The sequence below is a fragment of the Oncorhynchus nerka genome, linkage group LG9a (assembly GCF_034236695.1).
Source record: "Oncorhynchus nerka isolate Pitt River linkage group LG9a, Oner_Uvic_2.0, whole genome shotgun sequence".
Lineage (NCBI taxonomy): Eukaryota > Metazoa > Chordata > Actinopteri > Salmoniformes > Salmonidae > Oncorhynchus > Oncorhynchus nerka.
In genome coordinates this window covers 23,569,682-23,589,985 of record NC_088404.1, presented here as the reverse complement: position 1 = coordinate 23,589,985, position 20,304 = coordinate 23,569,682, and the positions used below count along the sequence as shown (strand labels likewise).

Here is a 20,304-nt window from a genome sequence, read left to right as displayed (position 1 = left end):
CACATCAAACAAAGTCGGAAGGCTGATCCTAAATTCTTTATCTGAAGCAGTAAGGACAGAAGTGAGTGGTACTCTTTATTATAGAACAGACCTGGGTTCAAATATTATTTAAAATATTTTAAAAACTTTCAGCGTTTGCCTTAGCCTGCCTGGAGTGCCATATGGATGGGGTTTACAGTTTTGAGACTGAAACCAGGTCTGTTACAGAAGCAGACTGCACTTACTGCAGCCAGAAGTTACCTTGAGTGTGTAATCACAGTTATTATACCAGTCTCCAGAGCAAGGCTAAGCACACACCACAGATCACACCCAAAACCATACACTGTCACACACAGACCCACACCCTTGTTGTGTATGTACTGACATGTATGTGTAAACGATAGATGCACACACACACTACATGTTCATGTTTTGAAATGTATGTAAATTGTAAAGTCTTGTCTGTAATGTCTTTTTCATTAGGTGTCGGACCCCTGGCATACAGGTGTACTGTACTGTCTCACTAATGGACTGTGGGATGTTATCTAGGTGGTGGGGTCAGGTCAAAGGTCAAAGCCCTGCAGAGGAAAGGGGTATATTGCCCTTCTGCTGCTGCATGCTCAGCCTATTATATACTATGCTTTAGAGGAGATCCAGATCCCCATTCTCTCTCATTCTCTTTCCTGCTCTCTTTCTCTCCCTCCCTCTCAAACACCCTATGCAAATGTTAGGTGTGTTTGGGATTTGTGTGTGTGCAGACAGAAGCATACCATCCCTGTGGTACAGTCTCAAATCATGGTGACTACACTAGTCTACATGAAAGAGATTGGGCTCTGCTGCCTCTGAGACAGAGGGTAGGTGATAGCAGAGTGACAGAATGCTGGAGTTAGACAGGTAGGGAAGACAGGAAGGGTAGACAAGGAGACAGACAGGTAGGGAAGACAGGAAGGGTAGACAAGGAGACAGAAAGGTAGGGAAGACAGGAAGGGTAGACAAGGAGACAGAAAGGTAGGGAAGACAGGAAGGGTAGACAAGGAGACAGAAAGGTAGGGAAGACAGGAAGGGTAGACAAGGAGACAGAAAGGTAGGGAAGACAGGAAGGGTAGACAAGGAGACAGACAGGTAGGGAAGACAGGAAGGGTAGACAAGGAGACAGACAGGTAGGGAAGACAGGAAGGGTAGACAAGGAGACAGACAGGTAGGGAAGACAGGAAGGGTAGACAAGGAGACAGACAGGTAGGGAAGACAGGAAGGGTAGACAAGGAGACAGACAGGTAGGGAAGACAGGAAGGGTAGACAAGGAGACAGACAGGTAGGGAAGACAGGAAGGGTAGACAAGGAGACAGACAGGTAGGGAAGACAGGAAGGGTAGACAAGGAGACAGACAGGTAGGGAAGACAGGAAGGGTAGACAAGGAGACAGACAGGTAGGGAAGACAGGAAGGGTAGACAAGGAGACAGACAGGTAGGGAAGACAGGAAGGGTAGACAAGGAGACAGACAGGTAGGGAAGACAGGAAGGGTAGACAAGGAGACAGACAGGTAGGGAAGACAGGAAGGGTAGACAAGGAGCAGACAGGTAGGGAAGACAGGAAGGGTAGACAAGGAGACAGACAGGTAGGGAAGACAGGAAGGGTAGACAAGGAGACAGACAGGTAGGGAAGACAGGAAGGGTAGACAAGGAGACAGACAGGTAGGGAAGACAGGAAGGGTAGACAAGGAGACAGACAGGTAGGGAAGACAGGAAGGGTAGACAAGGAGACAGACAGGTAGGGAAGACAGGAAGGGTAGACAAGGAGACAGACAGGTAGGGAAGACAGGAAGGGTAGACAAGGAGACAGACAGGTAGGGAAGACAGGAAGGGTAGACAAGGAGACAGACAGGTAGGGAAGACAGGAAGGGTAGACAAGGAGACAGACAGGTAGGGAAGACAGGAAGGGTAGACAAGGAGACAGACAGGTAGGGAAGACAGGAAGGGTAGACAAGGAGCAGACAGGTAGGGAAGACAGGAAGGGTAGACAAGGAGACAGACAGGTAGGGAAGACAGGAAGGGTAGACAAGGAGACAGACAGGTAGGGAAGACAGGAAGGGTAGACAAGGAGACAGACAGGTAGGGAGGACAGGAAGGGTAGACAAGGAGACATACAGGTAGGGAAGACAGGAAGGGTAGACAAGGAGCAGACAGGTAGGGCACACAGAGAATCACACAATAACAGAAGATAGTCAGACAAAAAGGAAAGTGAGTCAGACTTCTGAGTTGGGTACTTTAGGTTAGTCAGAGAGACAGACCACAAGGACAGAGAGACAGACAGGTACTTTAGGTTAGTCAGAGATCAGACCACTAGGACAGAGAGAGAGACAGGTACTTTAGGTTAGCCACAGAGACAGACAGGTACTTTAGGTTAGTCAGAGGGACAGACCACTAGGACAGACAGAGCGAGAGACAGGTACTTTAGGTTAGTAAGATTGCACACCACAAGGACAGCGAGACAGAGATGTACTTTAGGGTAGACAGAGAGTAAGACAAGAAGGACACACATGAGGAACATAGAGATGCAGCAGCATGCTGAGATCTCTTTATCAGGTCTCATATCACTTCCAAGTGTCTGGCTCTGGATCCACCTCCAGTGTTCGGCACAGCGCCAGGGGGATTTCATTCCCTCAGACAGGACCAGGGTGCACCAGACACCATCTTCAATATTTCAGTATGGCAGAATGTGTGTGTGCTACTACACCCACTGAGCATGGACCTTATTACGGGGCTGTCTCTCACAGGCAGGGTGAGAGAGGAGTAAGCTTGCTGCTTACCTGTACTACCAAGATGCACATGCCAATGGTTCCCATGAGATGCTTATTGTCATCGAGCCACTCCTCCACCTTCTCATAGCAGCCCTAGGGGACAGAAGGATAACAATCGAAGAGTGAGTGGACACTAGCACCTGACAGAGAGAGAGTGAGAAAGAAGAGAGAAGAGAGAATGATACAGGGCGATGGAGAAGATATAGAGGAATAGTGATAGTTGATGGAGATGAATAATGGTCTGCCGAAATTGTCAAGCAATATAACACGATACATTTTGAATGTGGGAGACATGACATATTTCAGACAAACAAGGGTATTCAGAAAAGAACACAGACGCAGTAAAATCACTGTAGCTATCATCTCTGGTTCATGCATACGGTTAGATGTTATCGCGAGTTCATTCGCAGGTCACAATTACTATCTCCATCCTGTCTATACTGAAACATACATGACTATCTGGTCATCCCCGCTGGGCAGGATTAAATGGCAAATATTAGAACTGAAGTCCCTGATGTTTTGTATTGTAAATGCTCAGGACCGGCATGTTGTCCGGTCCTCTAGCAGTCTGTATGGGGGTACCACAGGGTTCAATTCTCGAGCCGACTCTTTTCTCTGTATATATCAATGATGTTGCTCTTGCTGCGGGCGATTCCCTGATCCACCTCTACGCAGACCACACCATTCTGTATACTTCTGGCCCTTCCTTGGACGCTGTGCAATCTAACCTCCAAACGAGCTTCAATGCCATACAACACTCCTTCCATGGCCTCCAACTGCTCTTAAACGCTAGTAAAACCAAATGCATGCTTTTCAACCGTTCGCTGCCTGCACCCGCACGCCCGACTAGCATCACCACCCTGGATGGTTCCGACCTAGAATATGTGGACATCTATAAGTACCTAGGTGTCTGGCTAGACTGCAAACTCTCCTTCCAGACTCATATCAAACATCTCCAATCCAAAATCAAATCTAGAGTCGGCTTTCTATTTCACAACAAAGCCTCCTTCACTCATGCCACAAAATTTACCCTCGTAAAACTGACTATCCTACCGATCCTCGACTTCGGCGATGTCATCTACAAAATAGCTTCCAACACTCTACTCAGCAAACTGGATGCAGTTTATCACAGTGCCATCCGTTTTGTTACTAAAGCACCTTATACCAACCACTGCGACCTGTATGCTCTAGTCGGCTGGCCCTCGCTACATATTCGTCGCCAGACCCACTGGCTCCAGGTCATCTACAAGTCTATGCTAGGTGAAGCTCCGCCTTATCTCAGTTCACTGATCACGATGGCAACACCCACCCGTAGCACGCGCTCCAGCAGGTGTATCTCACTGATCATCCCTAAAGCCAACACCTCATTTAGCCACCTTTCCTTCCAGTTCTCTGCTGCCTGTGACTGGAACGAATTCCAAAAATCTCTGAAGTTGGAGACTTTTATCTCCCTCACCAACTTTAAACATCTGCTATCTGAGCAGCTAACCGATCGCTGCAGCTGTACATAGTCCATCGGTATATATCCCACCCAATTTACCTACCTCATCCCCATACTGTTTTTATTTTATTTACTTTTCTGCTCTTTTGCACACCAATATCTCTACCTGCACATGTTCATCTGATCATTTATCACTCCAGTGTTAATCTGCTAAATTGTAATTATTCACTCCTATGGCCTATTTATTGCCTACCTCCTCATGCCTTTTGCACACAATGTATATAGATAAAAAAAATTCTACTATGTTATTGACTTGTTTATTGTTTACTCCATGTGTAACTCTGTGTTGTTGTCTGTTCACACTGCTTTGCTTTATCTTGGCCAGGTCGCAGTTGCAAATGAGAACTTGTTCTCAACTAGCCTACCTGGTTAAATAAAGGTGAAAGAAAATATTTAAAAAAAATTGAAATCAAACTGCTTTACGCATAATGAAAGCAAAAGTTTACATGGTGACCAAAAATGCAGAACCATTTAAAATCGTAATGATATTCAAAACAATTTAATCCTTATCTTAACACACTTGCAAATGAACTAGTTTAGTAATATAATAATATAATAATAACAATAATAATAGTATAAATAATAATATAATAACATATGTTATTTAGCTTTTATCCATTTAAAAAATATAGATTTTTTTTTTCTGAGCAGAAAAGTACTCTTTGTTTCCCCAGGCTTGTGACATTGGAAAATACATTGGATTGTTGCACATTACCTACAGATGTAGGATCTTAATTTGAGCCAGTTTGCTACAGCAGGAAAAAAGTCCTGCAGCCACAAGATATGAATTGTTTTCTGGATTACAATTAATGGACAAGGGAAAATCAAGTCTGACATTTCAAAGGGAAAATTACAAACTTCAGAAGTCTTTTTAAACAAGTTTAAAATCTTGTGACTGTGAAATCTTGTGACTGCCCAGTGCCCACCCAGTCCGCTCACCCTTGTCCAAAACATGTTGGTGGAGTTGCGTCCGCATTCTTGGTAGTGCTCCTGGCAGCAGCGATCGGGCACCATTTTCTCCTTGAGGGCCTCATGCCAATCTGTGTACCCCACCACCCCACAACACTTCCACTGCATGACACACACACACACACACACACACACACACACACACACACACACACACACACACACACACACACACACACACACACACACACACACACACACACACACTTAGTGCTACCTGTCTGTGAGCCCTTAAACCAAATCTGATAAATACCACAGTAAGTAGTCTACTGTAATGATTTATGCTCCCTGTACAATGCAGTCCCTATGTAGCTTCAAGGAGCCCATAGCATATTTGAAGAAACAATATGGACTTTCCATACTGGATGTTCCGTTAATAATACATTTTTAAACATTCATGGTAAATAAGGCTTCGTAAATGCATTTTTGCACTATCCTGAGGTGAACTTGTGTCCACATGAAAGTTAGTGTGCAGTCATGATGATCCCAGAGTGTTCAGTGTGTTCACATACTACAAACCTCTGCTTGGATGATGTTCCATGCATTCCTAAGGCCTACGTTGTTGTCTGTGTTGTACAGAGACAAGCCATCCTTCAGGTCCTGCTTGGCATTCTCACTGACCTGAGGACAGATCACAGACAACACAGAAACCTTGATTACAACAATACGTGCTTCGCATTCTCGCTGACCTGAGGACAGATAACACAACCCTGGGTTAGATAGATAGCTTCAGGTGAGCTAGAAATCCAGAAGAAACATTGAATTATACTGTATATCTATTTGACTTTGACTGACGTCACTCGAATCCCTCCACTGAGCTTACATTTAAATATGCCTTATGTATTGCTATAGCATTTCCCTCTCGACTGGATCTTAACAATAAGGCTCATGCCATATCTAGTGGAGATACATATTTCAATTCTTGGCTGTTCCACAGCAGCCCTGTATACCCAGAGGGCTGGGAAACTGCGATAGAATATTGTAGACGGAGAATGGAGATGAGAGTCATTATATTGGGAAATTACACTGTGGAGTGGTTGCTGATAATTTCACAAGGAAGGATGGAACGGGGCTGGGGCTGGGGAAAGCAATTTGTATCATATTGAAATCTTAAAACGTAAGCACGATGTCTGTAGAAGTACAAGATTTCCCCCCATTGAAGTGAATGGCACATTAATTGTGCCAATGCGGTCAGTGGAAGATACAAGGATATGCAGTGTGTCTGTCATCTCTAATCTACACTCTGAGATGAAGCACAAACAGACTGACTGAGGAAAAGTGGAACAGTTTCCATTTACATTTCAGTCGTTTAGCAGACGGTCTTATCAAGAGCGACTTACAGTGAAGTGTATTTGTCTTAAGATGGCTGTGTGAGACAACAACATTGTTACTAAAGACTGGCTCGTTGTTTGGTAAAAGGTGAAAATTAATATGAAAGGACCGGACATCAAAGTACAATACTTCTGGACAGGAACTGAGCAGCAAGAGAATAACAACAATCGATTCTTGCTGAGGACATTGAAATATAAGATGACCCTTTGAAAGACCAGTAGTGCCCTACTATTCTGTGTCACAATCAGTGAGCCACAGCAAAACATTTGAACTCATTTGAATTATCTTGAGTGGTACATACTGATTCATAATCGGTGTGAAAAAAATAAAACAAGTGTAAATAAATGATTTGCTGAATTAATCATAAGAGAGGAATTTGTTTCTTCAGAGTAATTATAATTTCACAAAGAATAAAAAATGATCATTAATCATGCATAACCCACTTAAATTCTCCCAAATCTTTGAAATAAGATTACTATAATTTCAAATCATCCTTTTTTTCTCCCTCTCTCTGCCAAAGTGGAGCAGTGTGTGCGTAATGTACCTCATCAGTCGGGAGGAATCATCATATCTGTCTCTTAATGCTCTCCATCATTTCCCTGCACAATCATCCATCTCTCCCTCTCTCAGCCCCATGTCTCAATCTCTCCACTATCATCCATCTCTCCCTCTCTCAGCCCCATGTCTCCATCTCTCCACTATCATCCATCTCTCCCTCTCTCAGCCCCATGTCTCCATCTCTCCACTATCATCCATCTCTCCCTCTCTCAGCCCCATGTCTCCATCTCTCCACTATCATCCATCTCTCAGCCCCATGTCTCCATCTCTCCACTATCATCCAGCTCTCTCTCTTAGCCCCATGTCTCCATCTCTCCACTATCATCCATCTCTCCCTCTCTCAGCCCCATGTCTCCATCTCTCCACTATCATCCATCTCTCCCTCTCGCAGCCCCATGTCTCCATCTCTCCATCTCTCCACTATCATCCAGCTCTCTCTCTCTTAGCCCCATGTCTCCATCTCTCCACTATCATCCAGCTCTCCCTCTCTCAGCTCCATGTCTTCATCTCTCCACTATCATCCATCTCTCAGCCCCATGTCTCCATCTCTCCACTATCATCCAGCTCTCTCTCTCTTAGCCCCATGTCTCCATCTCTCCACTATCATCCATCTCTCTCTCTCTCAGCCCCATGTCTCCATCTCTCCACTATCATCCAGCTCTCCCTCTCTCAGCTCCATGTCTTCATCTCTCCACTATCATCCATCTCTCAGCCCCATGTCTCCATCTCTCCACTATCATCCAGCTCTCTCTCTTAGCCCCATGTCTCCATCTCTCCACTATCATCCAGCTCTCCCTCTCCCAGCCCCATGTCTCCATCTCTCCACTATCATCCAGCTCTCTCTCTTAGCCCCATGTCTCCATCTCTCCACTATCATCCAGCTCTCCCTCTCCCAGCCCCATGTCTCCATCTCTCCACTATCATCCATCTCTCTCTCTCAGCCCCATGTCTCCATCTCTCCACTATCCTCCAACTCTCCCTCTCTCAGCCCCATGTCTCCATCTCTCCACTATCATCCATCTCTCCCTCTCTCAGCCCCATGTCTCCATCTCTCCACTATCATCCATCTCTCCCTCTCTCAGCCCCATGTCTCCATCTCTCCACTATCATTCAGCTCTCCCTCTCTCAATCTCTCCACTATCATCCAACTCTCCCTCTCTCAGCCCCATGTCTCCATCTCTCCACTATCATTCATCTCTCCCTCGCTCAGCCCCATGTCTCCATCTCTCCACTATCATCCAGCTCTCTCTCTCTTAGCCCCATGTCTCCATCTCTCCACTATCATCCAGCTCTCTCTCTCTTAGCCCCATGTCTCCATTTCTCCACTATCATCCATCTCTCCCTCTCTCAGCCCCATGTCTCCACCTCTCCACTATCATCCATCCCTCCCTCTCTCAGCCCCATGTCTTCATCTCTCCACTATCATCCAGCTCTCCCTCTCTCAGCCCCATGTCTCCATCTCTCCACTATCATCCAGCTCTCCCTCTCCCAGCCCCATGTCTCCATCTCTCCACTATCATCCATCTCTCCCTCTCTCAGCCCCATGTCTCCATCTCAGCACTATCATCCATCTCTCCCTCTCTCAGCCCTATGTCTCCATCTCTCCACTATCATCCAGCTCTCCCTCTCTCAGCCCCATGTCTTCATCTCTCCACTATCATCCAGCTCTCCCTCTCTCAGCCCCATGTCTCCATCTCCCACTGAGTCTCTCTCTACTCTCTCCCTCCTTCCTACCTATCTGCTCTCTCTTGCTCATTACTGCTCCCCACAGCCACACAATCACAGGAGAGAACAGGGGACCAGTCATCATTGAGCCCAAAAGCACCTTCTTCGAACCTGGCTTGAAATGCAACATAATGATCAAGTGTTTACCGCAGTTAGCGAGGCATACTAATGACTGCAAAATAAACGACAGGCTTGATTTCTCACGACTTTGATCAATTTTTCTCTCTTCACAGCAGAAATGGTTGCAAACACATTGTGTGAGTTCTGATAAAACGCTTGAATCAAGTGTATGCTGATGGTGAAGTAGTTCCCTGATAGCAAAACTATGCCGTTCCTAGAGAAAAATCACTCATGATGAGATTAACTTTCCTCAGCACCTGTCAAAATGCATCAACAGAATACCTAAAGGAGACATATTGACAGAGTGTAAAATGTGTCTCATTATGGAGCACACTGTACTGGCTTCCTCTGGGCTGCAGATCCACCTGCATCAGCAGAATAGGATGGGAGCGAGAGAGGCCATCCATCATGTCCAAGCAAGCCAGGGGGATGCGGGCTGCAGGCTGGAGCCATGGCCAGGTGGATGGGATGGACAGTGAGAGGGAGTAAGAGAGAAAGGCCATTACACTACTGTAAGTGATTAGATAAGGAGCCAGCTTCCCACCGGTCACCGTGTGTCTCCGGTGCTGGAGACAGACACACTAACATAGAGGTGGGTTGTGCTGTTTGGTGTTGTCATGACATTAGCCTCTTTGGGTATAGCAACCCCATCCCCCTCTCCCTGCCTCCCCCTTTCCTCCTTCAACTAGGCTGCTGTGGTCAGAGGTCGTAAATTCCTGAGAAGACCCTGCCACATGGCCACATAGTAGAGAGAGATAGAGTAGATTTTCATGGATAACAAAGGAAATCCTTCCACCTCACAGAACTTCAGGTACGAACAAATGTCATGTTCCGGAGAAAGTATAAAAGATTGGTGAAGAATCCAGCTACGAACTGGTGCGTTTGTCACAACTTGGGGAAGCTCATGGGAGACGTGTGGCCACATTACCATAACGCTCTTTATATAATAGCCTCAGATATGAGGTTTACATCTAATTGTTGTATAAGATGAATGAGTGAGTATGATACTGTTTGTATAATTGTGTAATATGATTTTGGACTGTTTAATGAAGAAAAATACAATTCCATTCTGAGTTGAACTAAATCAGAGGACCGCCCCTGAGCCCAGTTAGGGTCAGACATCCTGGGACAGACATACTGAGCGTAAATATATATATTGATTGCAATTGTTCCCGAATGAGTGAGCGTTCATGTGCAAGGGATTAGCATTTCAATTGTTAGAATTATCAACTCTGTAGTGACTTCTTAGTCGATCCCCACTTCCCTTTTGTCTAACAAACCGCCATGCCAGTTTAGCCCACTAGGGCACATTCTCCTATCATTTAATGTAACCACATTTACCTTGTTTGTTTGTTTGTTTGTTTATGCATTTCTGTGAATTACTTAGTTAGTAATAAATAAATTATTTAAGACAATTGATGTATGGATGACTCATAGTGAAGACTGGGTTCGTGCAGATAACCAACCATTTACGACGTTTGGAATGAGACTAACGTGAGGTAAAGTAAATAATTCATTCATTCGAAGACTAATTGATCAGATAAAATATCTGAAAAGTTATTTTTAGGAAATGATAACTTTGTAATCTGAATATTTTTCCTTGGTGCCCCGACTTCCTAGTTAATTAGTTACGTGATTAATCAGTTGATCGCGTAATAACTAATTACAGAGAATCTTTGATAAAACTATCAGTCTTCAGTTAATGATAGTAAAGACACAACAGTGTCAATGTGTCCTGCCCTGGCTGCAGGGGGCAAGTGGCTCTGAGATCACTGTAAAGTGTTTCAGAGCAGACAGCCAGTGTGAGAGAGAGGAACACTGCTACCCCCTGCCTGCTAATGACCTACAGACCTGGAGGATGCCTGGCTCCTCTGGCTCCTTTGTCATGGAAGACAATGGCCCTGTCGGAAATCTCTCTTGCCTACTACTTACTAAAACTATACATTGTATACTTATCATAATATTTGTCTTACTTTTTAACTCTATATTGTATAGGGTTCGTAAGAAAGCATTTCACTGTAAAGTCTACACCTGTGGTATTCGGCCATGTGACAAATAAAATGTTAATAAATGTTATTCTCTTCCTCAATAGTGTACAGCGAATTTTACCAGATGAAAAGCCTAAATGAGTATGACATCCTGGCATTTAAAGCATACACATTTTCCTACATTTCACATACTATGAAAGGTCATATTTTCCACATACGGTCTAAGTAGTAGACTGCTTGGGTAAGTACAGGCATTTGGACACGGACCATGATTTTCCTCTGTCATGGAAGACAATTTCTTTCTCTCTCTGGGGCTTGGGTCACTTGTCCAGGTGAATGTAAAGAGAATAGCTTTTTAGTATCAAAGCTTTTTTAAGTAAAATATCCCGTTTGAAAATATACAACATTTTTTTGAGGACATTGTCCATTGTTTTGTTCACTTTCAGAAGTGACATGTTTACATGCTATTATTTTCTTATTTGTGGTGCAGGGAATTACAACTCCAGCGATTGCTACTTTGTAGAAAAGATAGCAGAGGTGATAGCTCCCACACACATCACCTCTGCTACCACTGTTTATCGTGTTGTCGTTTCAAGGTCAGAAATGGATTGGAATTGAAAATGAGAATTAGATGACGTAGTTGGCGAACCTGGACAAATAAGGGTTACATTCAGGTAAAAATAGGTAAGAAAACCACTAAAGGCTGTGTGACTCACCACACATCTTACAGCTTACATTGTGGTGCCTTAATGCTCACTGAGGGAGAACTATATTGTTGATCAAAGAGAAAATATTTCTTAGACATTCCCACGGTCAAATCCTAGCGTAATCCTCCTGACCTGCTGCCGTTGGATTTATTCTATCCACAGTTCACTGAACACTCCGCTACCTGGCCAGGGCTGCTACTGAGCACACCTGGGTTCAGATACTACTCACAATCGTTCAAATCATTTTACTGTTTGCTCTAGCCTGCCATTAATTGCCAGATGGTCAGGTTTGGCACTTTTGCTAATATTTTATTGGTTCCATTGAGACAGGCAAGTTCAATCAAGCCCAGCAAAAGTATTTGAAATTATTTCAAATAGTATTTGAACCGAGGTCTGCTATTGAGTCCCAGCCACACCACCTGGGACACTCTACGATACAGACAGACACGCACGGGTGTCCATGCTAAGAGCTGGCACAACAACACTCAGCCAGGCTGGGTACCACATGGTATCAGTCACATGGTTTGGAAAGGGACAGAGCACCCCACCCAGTGTCCCTTGCTAGTGCTCACGTATATGAGGAACTTGGGTTCTACTGTCCCAGTGCCCCACCCAGTGTCCATCGCCAGTCCTCACATACAGTAAGATACTCTGGGGGTCATCCCATGTCTGTCACATGGTTTGGAACTGGTCCCAGAGCCCCGCCCTTTCTATGCCCCTTCCTCAACAGTTCACATACACAGATCTCCTCCTCTGACCACTAACGGCTTGTTCACTGTCCCTCTAACAGAGAGAAACAACACCAAAAACAGCAGGGCAAAGCCAAGAAGCAAAAAGAGCCCAACAACACAAGTTCATTAATAGAGCTACTCTAATCTCCCTCTATAGACTGTAGAGTGATTAAGGTCAGTGCTGCCTGCAGGGGGTCCTGGCTGTGGACTGATAGACAGGGCAAGAGAGTGTAATTGAATGGTGGATAAATAATGTATGGGTGGGGATTTATAGTACAGTACTACTTTAATTCTCCCCATTTGTCCAGCACTGTGAGATGCCAGAGGGGCTCACAACCCCATACACACTCAAATGCTGTTGCGGTCTTCTAGCAGGGGCAAGAAGGAGCAGCAAAACCTCCAACCACTCCTGTAACCCTCTAGGGCCCGGACATCGCCCCGTCCTCCCTGATTCTCCATCCTCCCTTTCCCCAAATCAAACCAAATGTTATTTGTCACTTGCTTCATAAACAACAGCTGTAGACAGTGAAATTAAATGCTTACTTACAGGTCGTTTTCCAACCATGCAGAGTTCAAGATACAAGTAGAATAAAACAGAAATAGCGACATGAGGAATGGATAATGCATAACAATAAGGAGTAAAAAATAACATGGCTATATACAGGGAGTAACAGTGCTGAATCCATGTGCAGGGGTACTGGTAATTGAGGTAGCTATGTACATATTGGTAAGGGTAAAGTGATTAGGCAACAGGAAAGATAATAGACAGTAACAGCAGCATATTTTACATTTACATTTAAGTCATTTAGCAGACGCTCTTATCCAGAGCGACTTACAAATTGGTGCATTCACCTTAAGACATCCAGTGGAACAGCCACTTTACAATAGTGCATCTAAATCTTTTAAGGGGGTGAGAAGGATTACTTTATCCTATCCTAGGTATTCCTGAAAGAGGTGGGGTTTCAGGTGTCTCCGGAAGGTGGTGATTGACTCCGCTGTCCTGGCGTCGTGAGGGAGTTTGTTCCACCATTGGGGGGCCAGAGCAGCGAACAGTTTTGACTGGGCTGCGCGGGAACTGTACTTCCTCAGTGGTAGGGAGGCGAGCAGGCTAGAGGTGGATGAACGCAGTGCCCTTGTTTGGGTGTAGGGCCTGATCAGAGCCTGGAGGTACTGAGGTGCCGTTCCTCTCACAGCTCCGTAGGCAAGCACCATGGTCTTGTAGCGGATGCGAGCTTCAACTGGAAGCCAGTGGAGAGAGCGGAGGAGCGGGGTGACGTGAGAGAACTTGGGAAGGTTGAACACCAGACGGGCTGCGGCGTTCTGGATGAGTTGTAGGGGTTTAATGGCACAGGCAGGGAGCCCAGCCAACAGCGAGTTGCAGTAATCCAGACGGGAGATGACAAGTGCCTGGATTAGGACCTGCGCCGCTTCCTGTGTGAGGCAGGGTCTTACTCTGCGGATGTTGTAGAGCATGAACCTACAAGAACATATGAGCATATGTAGTGAGTGTGAAAGAGAGTGTGTGTGTGTGTGTGTGTGTGTGTGTGTGTGTGTGTGTGTGTGTGTGTAGCGTCAGTATGCATTAGGGATGCAACAGTACGTTGTCGAACCGTTCGGTATGCCCCCTACGGTTCAATACGCACCCGTGAACCGCAGAATTACAATATGCCTGTCATTTTCCTATAATTTCCAAAACTTGCTTATTGTGCTGCAGACTACATGCACGTTGTACATTCAGATCCACAGAACCAAACACGCAGCTTGTGAACAGGCAAGGCAGGCAACTGCTTGGGGCCCCAGGCCGTTAGGGGGCTCCTGCGGGCTGACAAACTTTACTCCACAGCAATGTCTCAAAATGTAGCAACTGCAGTGACCGCAACCCTCCCCCTTAAACAACCTATGGACAATTTGCAGTGACATGTCAGTAGGAAACCTCCCTAAAGGGGACCCATGAAGAAAGGGAAAACTAAAAACAAATATTCTCTCAGCTCCAACCTGACAATGGCGAGCGATCGCGAGACAGAGTGAAGCAAATTTGAAGAGGCACCGCCGTCTTTCAAATCTGCTGTGTGGGAACATTTTGGATTCAACGGTCAATACAATGACGAGAGTAAGAAGACCATAAACAAACAAAGTACAGTCTGCAAGCATTGCTTTATCACCATCAGCTACTCAAGTGGAAACAATTCTTACATGTGTCAATTATGTGGCCATCACCTGGCAGTATCCCTTGCAGGTGGAGCAAGGAGAGTCCACTCGTTAGCCAAAACACAACAATCTCTCGCCATTGCCTTCCAACGACAATTTGCAACAAATTCAGAAAAACAAAGAAATAACGAAAGCATTGGGAGTATTCATAGCCAAACATTTGCAGCCCCATTCGCGGTGGTTACTGATTCAGGATTTCATCACCTGATGAAACAATGTGACCGTGTTACAATGTCCCCTCCCGCACACATTTCAGCGGAAAAGTAATTCCCAAACTCTATGAAACATCATGGAGAGAAATTGAAAACAAATAGACACATCCAACCTATCTAGCTCTCTCCACTGATAGTTGGACATCCAGAGCAACTCAAAGCTACCCCTCTGTGATGGTTCACTATGTACTGGAAGCTACCTCACTGCGATGGTTCACGATGTACTGGAAGCTACCTCACTGTGATGGTTCACTATGTACTGGTTTGGGAGATGAAGAGCTACGTGTTGCAAACAAAATAAATGGATCACTAGTCACTTTAAATGATGCCACTTTAAATAATGCCACTAATAATGTTTGCATATCTTACATTACTCATATCACATGTATATACTGTATTTTATAGCATCTACTGCACCTTGCCTATACCGCTCGGACATTGCTCATCCATATACTTATATGTACATATTCTCATTCACCCCTTTAGATTTGTGTGTATTAGGTAGTTGTTGGGGAATTGTTAGATTACTTGTTAGATATTACTGCACTGTCGGAACTAGAAGCACAAAGCATTTCGCTACACTCGCATTAACATCTGCTAACCATGTGTATGTGACCAATAAAATGACATTTGATTTGATTTTGAGATACACACAGGAGACAGAGGGCTCAGAAACCACTGGAGCTATTGACTGGATTTGAATACAACTAACTTGAGACAACTCTTACAGTAAAGCCTAAAGTCGGTCTTACAGCACAAAAGGGTCCGTATTTACGAAGCCACTCCAAGTAGCAGAGCTGATCTAGGATCAGGGCCTGTATTCATAAAGCCTTTCAGAGTCTAATCAAATCAAATTGTATTTGTCACATACACATATTTTACAGATGTTATTGCGGGTGTAGTGAAATGCAATTAATGAACATGCACCTGTGGAACGGTCGATAAGACACTAACAGCTTACAGATGGTAGGCAATTAAGGTCACAGTTATGAAAACTTAGCACACTAAAGAGGCCTTTCTACTGACTCTGAAAAACACCAAAAGAAAGATACCCACAGTCCCTGCTCATCTGCGTGAATGTGCCATAGGCATGCTGCAAGGAGGCATGAGGACTGCAGATGTGGCCAGGGCAATAAATTGCAATATCCGTACTGTGAGACGCCTAAGACAGCGCTACAGGGAGACAGGACGGACAGCTGATCGTCCTCGTAGTGGCAGACCACGTGTAACAACACCTGCACAGGATCGGTACATCCGAATATCACATCTAAGGAAGTCTCTAGATTTTACTCACCTGAAGTAGTGTATATTGTGATAAATTGCAGGCCACACTGCTTGCCAATAGAGTTTTCAGCTACACTTTTCGTGGCTGTTTATTTACCACCACAGACAGATGCTGGCACTAAGACTGCACTCAGTCAGCTGAATAAGGAAATAAGCAAACAGGAAACCGCTCAGCCAGAGGCGACGCTCCTAGTGGCCGGAGAATTTATTGCAGGGAATCTTAAATCAGTTCTACCAAATTTCCATTAACATGTTAAATGTGCAACCAGAGGGGGAAAAAATCTAGATCACCTGTACTCCACACACAGAGCTGCGTACAAAGCTCTCCCTCACCCTCCATTTGGTATATCCGACCACAACTCTATCCTCCTGATTCCTGCTTACAAGCAAAAATTAAAGCAGGAATCACCAGTGACTCTTTGTTCACCCACGACTGCATGGCCAGGCACGACTCCAACACCATCATTACATTTGCAGACGACACAACAGTGTTAGGCCTGATAAACAGCCTATAGGGAGGAAGTCAGAGACATGGCCGGGTGGTGCCAGAATAACAACCTATACCTCAATGTGACCAAGACTAAGGAGATGATTGTGGACTACAGGAAAAGGAGGACTGAGCACGCCCCCATTCTCATTTACGGGGTAGTGGAGCGGGTTGAGAGCTTCAAGTTCCTTGGTGTCCACATCAACAAACTAGAATGGTCCAAACACACCAAGACAGTCGTGAAGAGGGCACGACAAAGCCTATTCCCCCTCAGGAAACTAAAAATATTTGGCATGGGTCCAGAGATCCTCAAAAGGTTCTACAGCTGCAATATCGAGAGCATCCTGACTGGTTGCATCACTGCCTCATATGGCAATTGCTCGGCCTCTGACCGCAAGGCACTTCAGAGGGTAGTGCGTATGGCCCAGTACATCACTGGGGCTAAGCTGCCTGCCATCCAGGACCTCTACCTGGCAGTGTCAGAGAAAGGCCCTAAAATTTGTCAAAGACCCCAGCCACCCCAATCATAGACTGTTCTCTCTACTACCGCATGGCAAGCGGTACCGGAATGCCAAGTCTAGGACAAAAAGTCTTCTCAACAGTTTTTACCCTTAATTAAGCCATAAGACTCCTAAACAGGTAATCAAATGGCTACCCGGACTGTTTGCATTGTGTGCCCCCCCCAACCCCTCTTTTTCTGCTGCTGCTCCTCTCTGTTTATCATATATGCATAGTCACTTTGACTATACATGCATGTACATACTACCTCAATCAGCCTGACTAACCGGTGTCTGTATGTAGCCTCGCGACATGTTTTATTTCTTTACTTACCTATTGTTCACCTAATACCTTTTTTTGCACTATTGGTTAGAGTCTGTAAGTAAGCATTTCACTGTAAGGTCTACACCTGTTGTATTCGGCGCACGTGACAAATAAACTTTTATTTGATTTGACCTGTGGGACAGGTACAGGATGGCAACAACAAATGCCAGTTACACCAGGAACGCACAATCCCTCCATCAGTGCTCAGACTGTCTGCAATAGGCTGATAGAGGCTGGACTGAGGGCTTGTAGGCCTGTTGTAAAGCAGGTCTTCACCAGACATCACCGGCAATGTGCACAAAGTCATCGTCACTGGACCAGACAGGACTGGCAAAAAGTGCTCTTCACTGATGAGTTGCGGTTTTGTCTCACCAGGGGTGATGGTCGGATTCGCATTTATCGCCGACGGAATGAGGGTGAGAGCTAGGGCCATTCCCCCCAGAAATTTCCAGGAACTTGCATATGCCTTGGTGGAAGAGTGGGGTAACATCTCACAGAAAGAACTGGCAAATCAGGTGCAGTCCATGAGGAGATGCACTGCAGTACTTAATGCAGCTAGTGGCCACACCAGATACTAACTGTTACTTTTGATTTTGACCCCCTCTTTGTTCAGGGACACACTATTCCATTTCTGTTAGTCATATGTCTGTGGAACTTTTTCAGTTTATGTCTCAGTTGTTGAATCTTGTTATTTTCACACAAATATTTAGACGTTAATTTTCTGAAAATAAACACAGTTGACACTGAGAGGATGTTTCTTCTTTTGCTGTGTTTACATATGAAATGAGTAAAGCAGTATGTAAACATTAATAAAGTGACTAGTGTTCCATTATTAAAGTGACCAGTGATTCCATGTCTATGTATATAGGACAGCAGCCTCTAAGGTGCAGGGTTGAGTAACCGGGTGGTAGCTGGCTAGTGATGGCTTTGATGCACCTGTACTGACCTTGCCTTCGGATGGTAGCGGGGTGAACAGGCCGTGGCTAGGAGTGGTTGATGTCCTTGATGATCTAAAGTAGGAGTGTCTTTGCCTTTTAGATCTTAATGAACAAGATTACATTGACAGAGGGGTACTGATCCTATAATCAGCACTCCCAAGTCCCCCTGTCTATTTATACCCGGTAAAATAAGGTTAAAAAAAAAGATATATAATAATAATCTAAAAGGCTAAACTGATCCTAGATCAGCACTTCTACTCTGAGTGGACATGAGCCCAGGCTTCTCTGACTGCCGATCACCCCACACCTTCACAGGTGATCTGAGACTGCTGTACTGCTGTTAAGTACTCTCCTATAAGATCATTTTGAAAGGCTCTCGTTTGGGTTTATGATGTTAAGCTGGTGATATCTGGAAATAAGGCTACGGCAGACATATTAACTCCTGATAGTGTGTGCCTGCCTGCCTTCCTGGGAGACAGGGATAGATTAAAATCTCTGAATGGATTGGGTGCTAACTGCTAAAGTCATTCCTTTATCTGTTGGAGAAGCTGAATTTGAGCAATAACCTCAGAACAAAGAGAATTAACTTATGTCCCGGAGGGAAACGACTTAGAATATATATAGAAAGATTTTTCCCTGACTCATTTTAAAAAATTTCATACAATGCCCTTGGACAAAAGAGGATACTTTCACAATTTCATTGCTAGTCCATTTGACCTACACAAAATGTATGTTTATTCTGTTATATACTGTTGTTTACTCAGTGTGCATGTACATTATATACTGTATTCTCAACATAGCTCGTGTTAATTTAACTACTACGGTACATACCATTTTCTTTCTGTCATTTCTTGGTTGATTGTTTAGATGTCTTTTTTGTGTGTATTTGCATTGTATTTACGTGACATTCTACTGCACGGTTGGAGTTAGTAACATAAGCATTTCCCTGCACCTGCTATAACTCCTGCTAATCTATGTACGTGACAAATAAACTTTGATTTGAAATATTTGGGTGCGTCATCTATCTGTGAACATTTATAGGTTGATTTTAAGACTTCACCCATGGCGGTCAATAATCTCATGAGCTTTACATGCTATCCAGTGTTCTCAGATTCTCAGACTCTGGCCATACATAGCAGCACATAGCAACATCCCTGGCTCTAGGGGTCATGGGAAATGCTGATCTAAAGATTTAGGTGGGGGAAATAAGAGAGTGGGGCTAAAACAGAGCTCAGGAGCAATTACACCGAGCCAACTGGCCAGGGGTTAGACTGCATTGTGCGGGCTGACCTGTGATCTTTTTAACCCTGGGGGTCACCTCTGACGGGTGAAGACGCTTAAACTCTCGCTGTGAGACAAGTGTCTTTGAAAGGGGAGACTGAGGACACTCAGCATAGAACAACTGGGCCGTGCTTATGTACATGACACCAGTACCCTATTTCATTTGTTTGTAACAATATACTCTTCAAACACGTCAAATTTCCAGATTGGGTTCTCCGGTACGTTTAATGATATGACCCAAATTATACATATTGATTGACATTATAGGTTTTTAACCAATTACAGCCTTCCTTTAGGACTGCACATTCAGCAAATCACCAGAAGAGGGAGTTCGCTTTGAATCCATTTTCCCATTCACTGTGTTGGTGGTGCTGGTAAAATGTACCTTACCTTCAGAATTAGCAGAGAGCCCACACTGGAAATGTGCTGTACTTGAAGAGTATATTGTTCCAAACAATGTCTTAAGCAAAGTCAAAAAGGCAACTTTTCAGATATTAATATTTGTAATATTGAATCAATTAAATCACACACTTTTTAATTCAAAATGAAGACATACTTCATATTTTAGAACAGCATACTATAAGGAATATAATGACATCAATATGTTGTTTGTATTATTAGGAGATGGCTGGAGTTTTACGGTCTGCTAACCAATTGTGCTATTG

General features: G+C 44.5%; 1 protein-coding gene across 1 annotated transcript in view; it reads right to left on the bottom strand.

Moving 5' to 3' along the window:
• Positions 1 to 20,304, bottom strand: part of LOC115134073 (tetraspanin-9) — a 139,780-nt gene that overhangs the window by 6,800 nt on the left and 112,676 nt on the right. The window contains exons 4-6 of the mRNA XM_029667661.2: positions 5,766 to 5,867; positions 5,217 to 5,348; positions 2,786 to 2,869 (exon numbers count right to left, since the gene is read on the bottom strand). Of these exons, the coding sequence (XP_029523521.1) occupies positions 2,786 to 2,869; positions 5,217 to 5,348; positions 5,766 to 5,867 (318 nt within the window). The remainder of the gene's footprint in view (positions 1 to 2,785; positions 2,870 to 5,216; positions 5,349 to 5,765; positions 5,868 to 20,304) is intronic.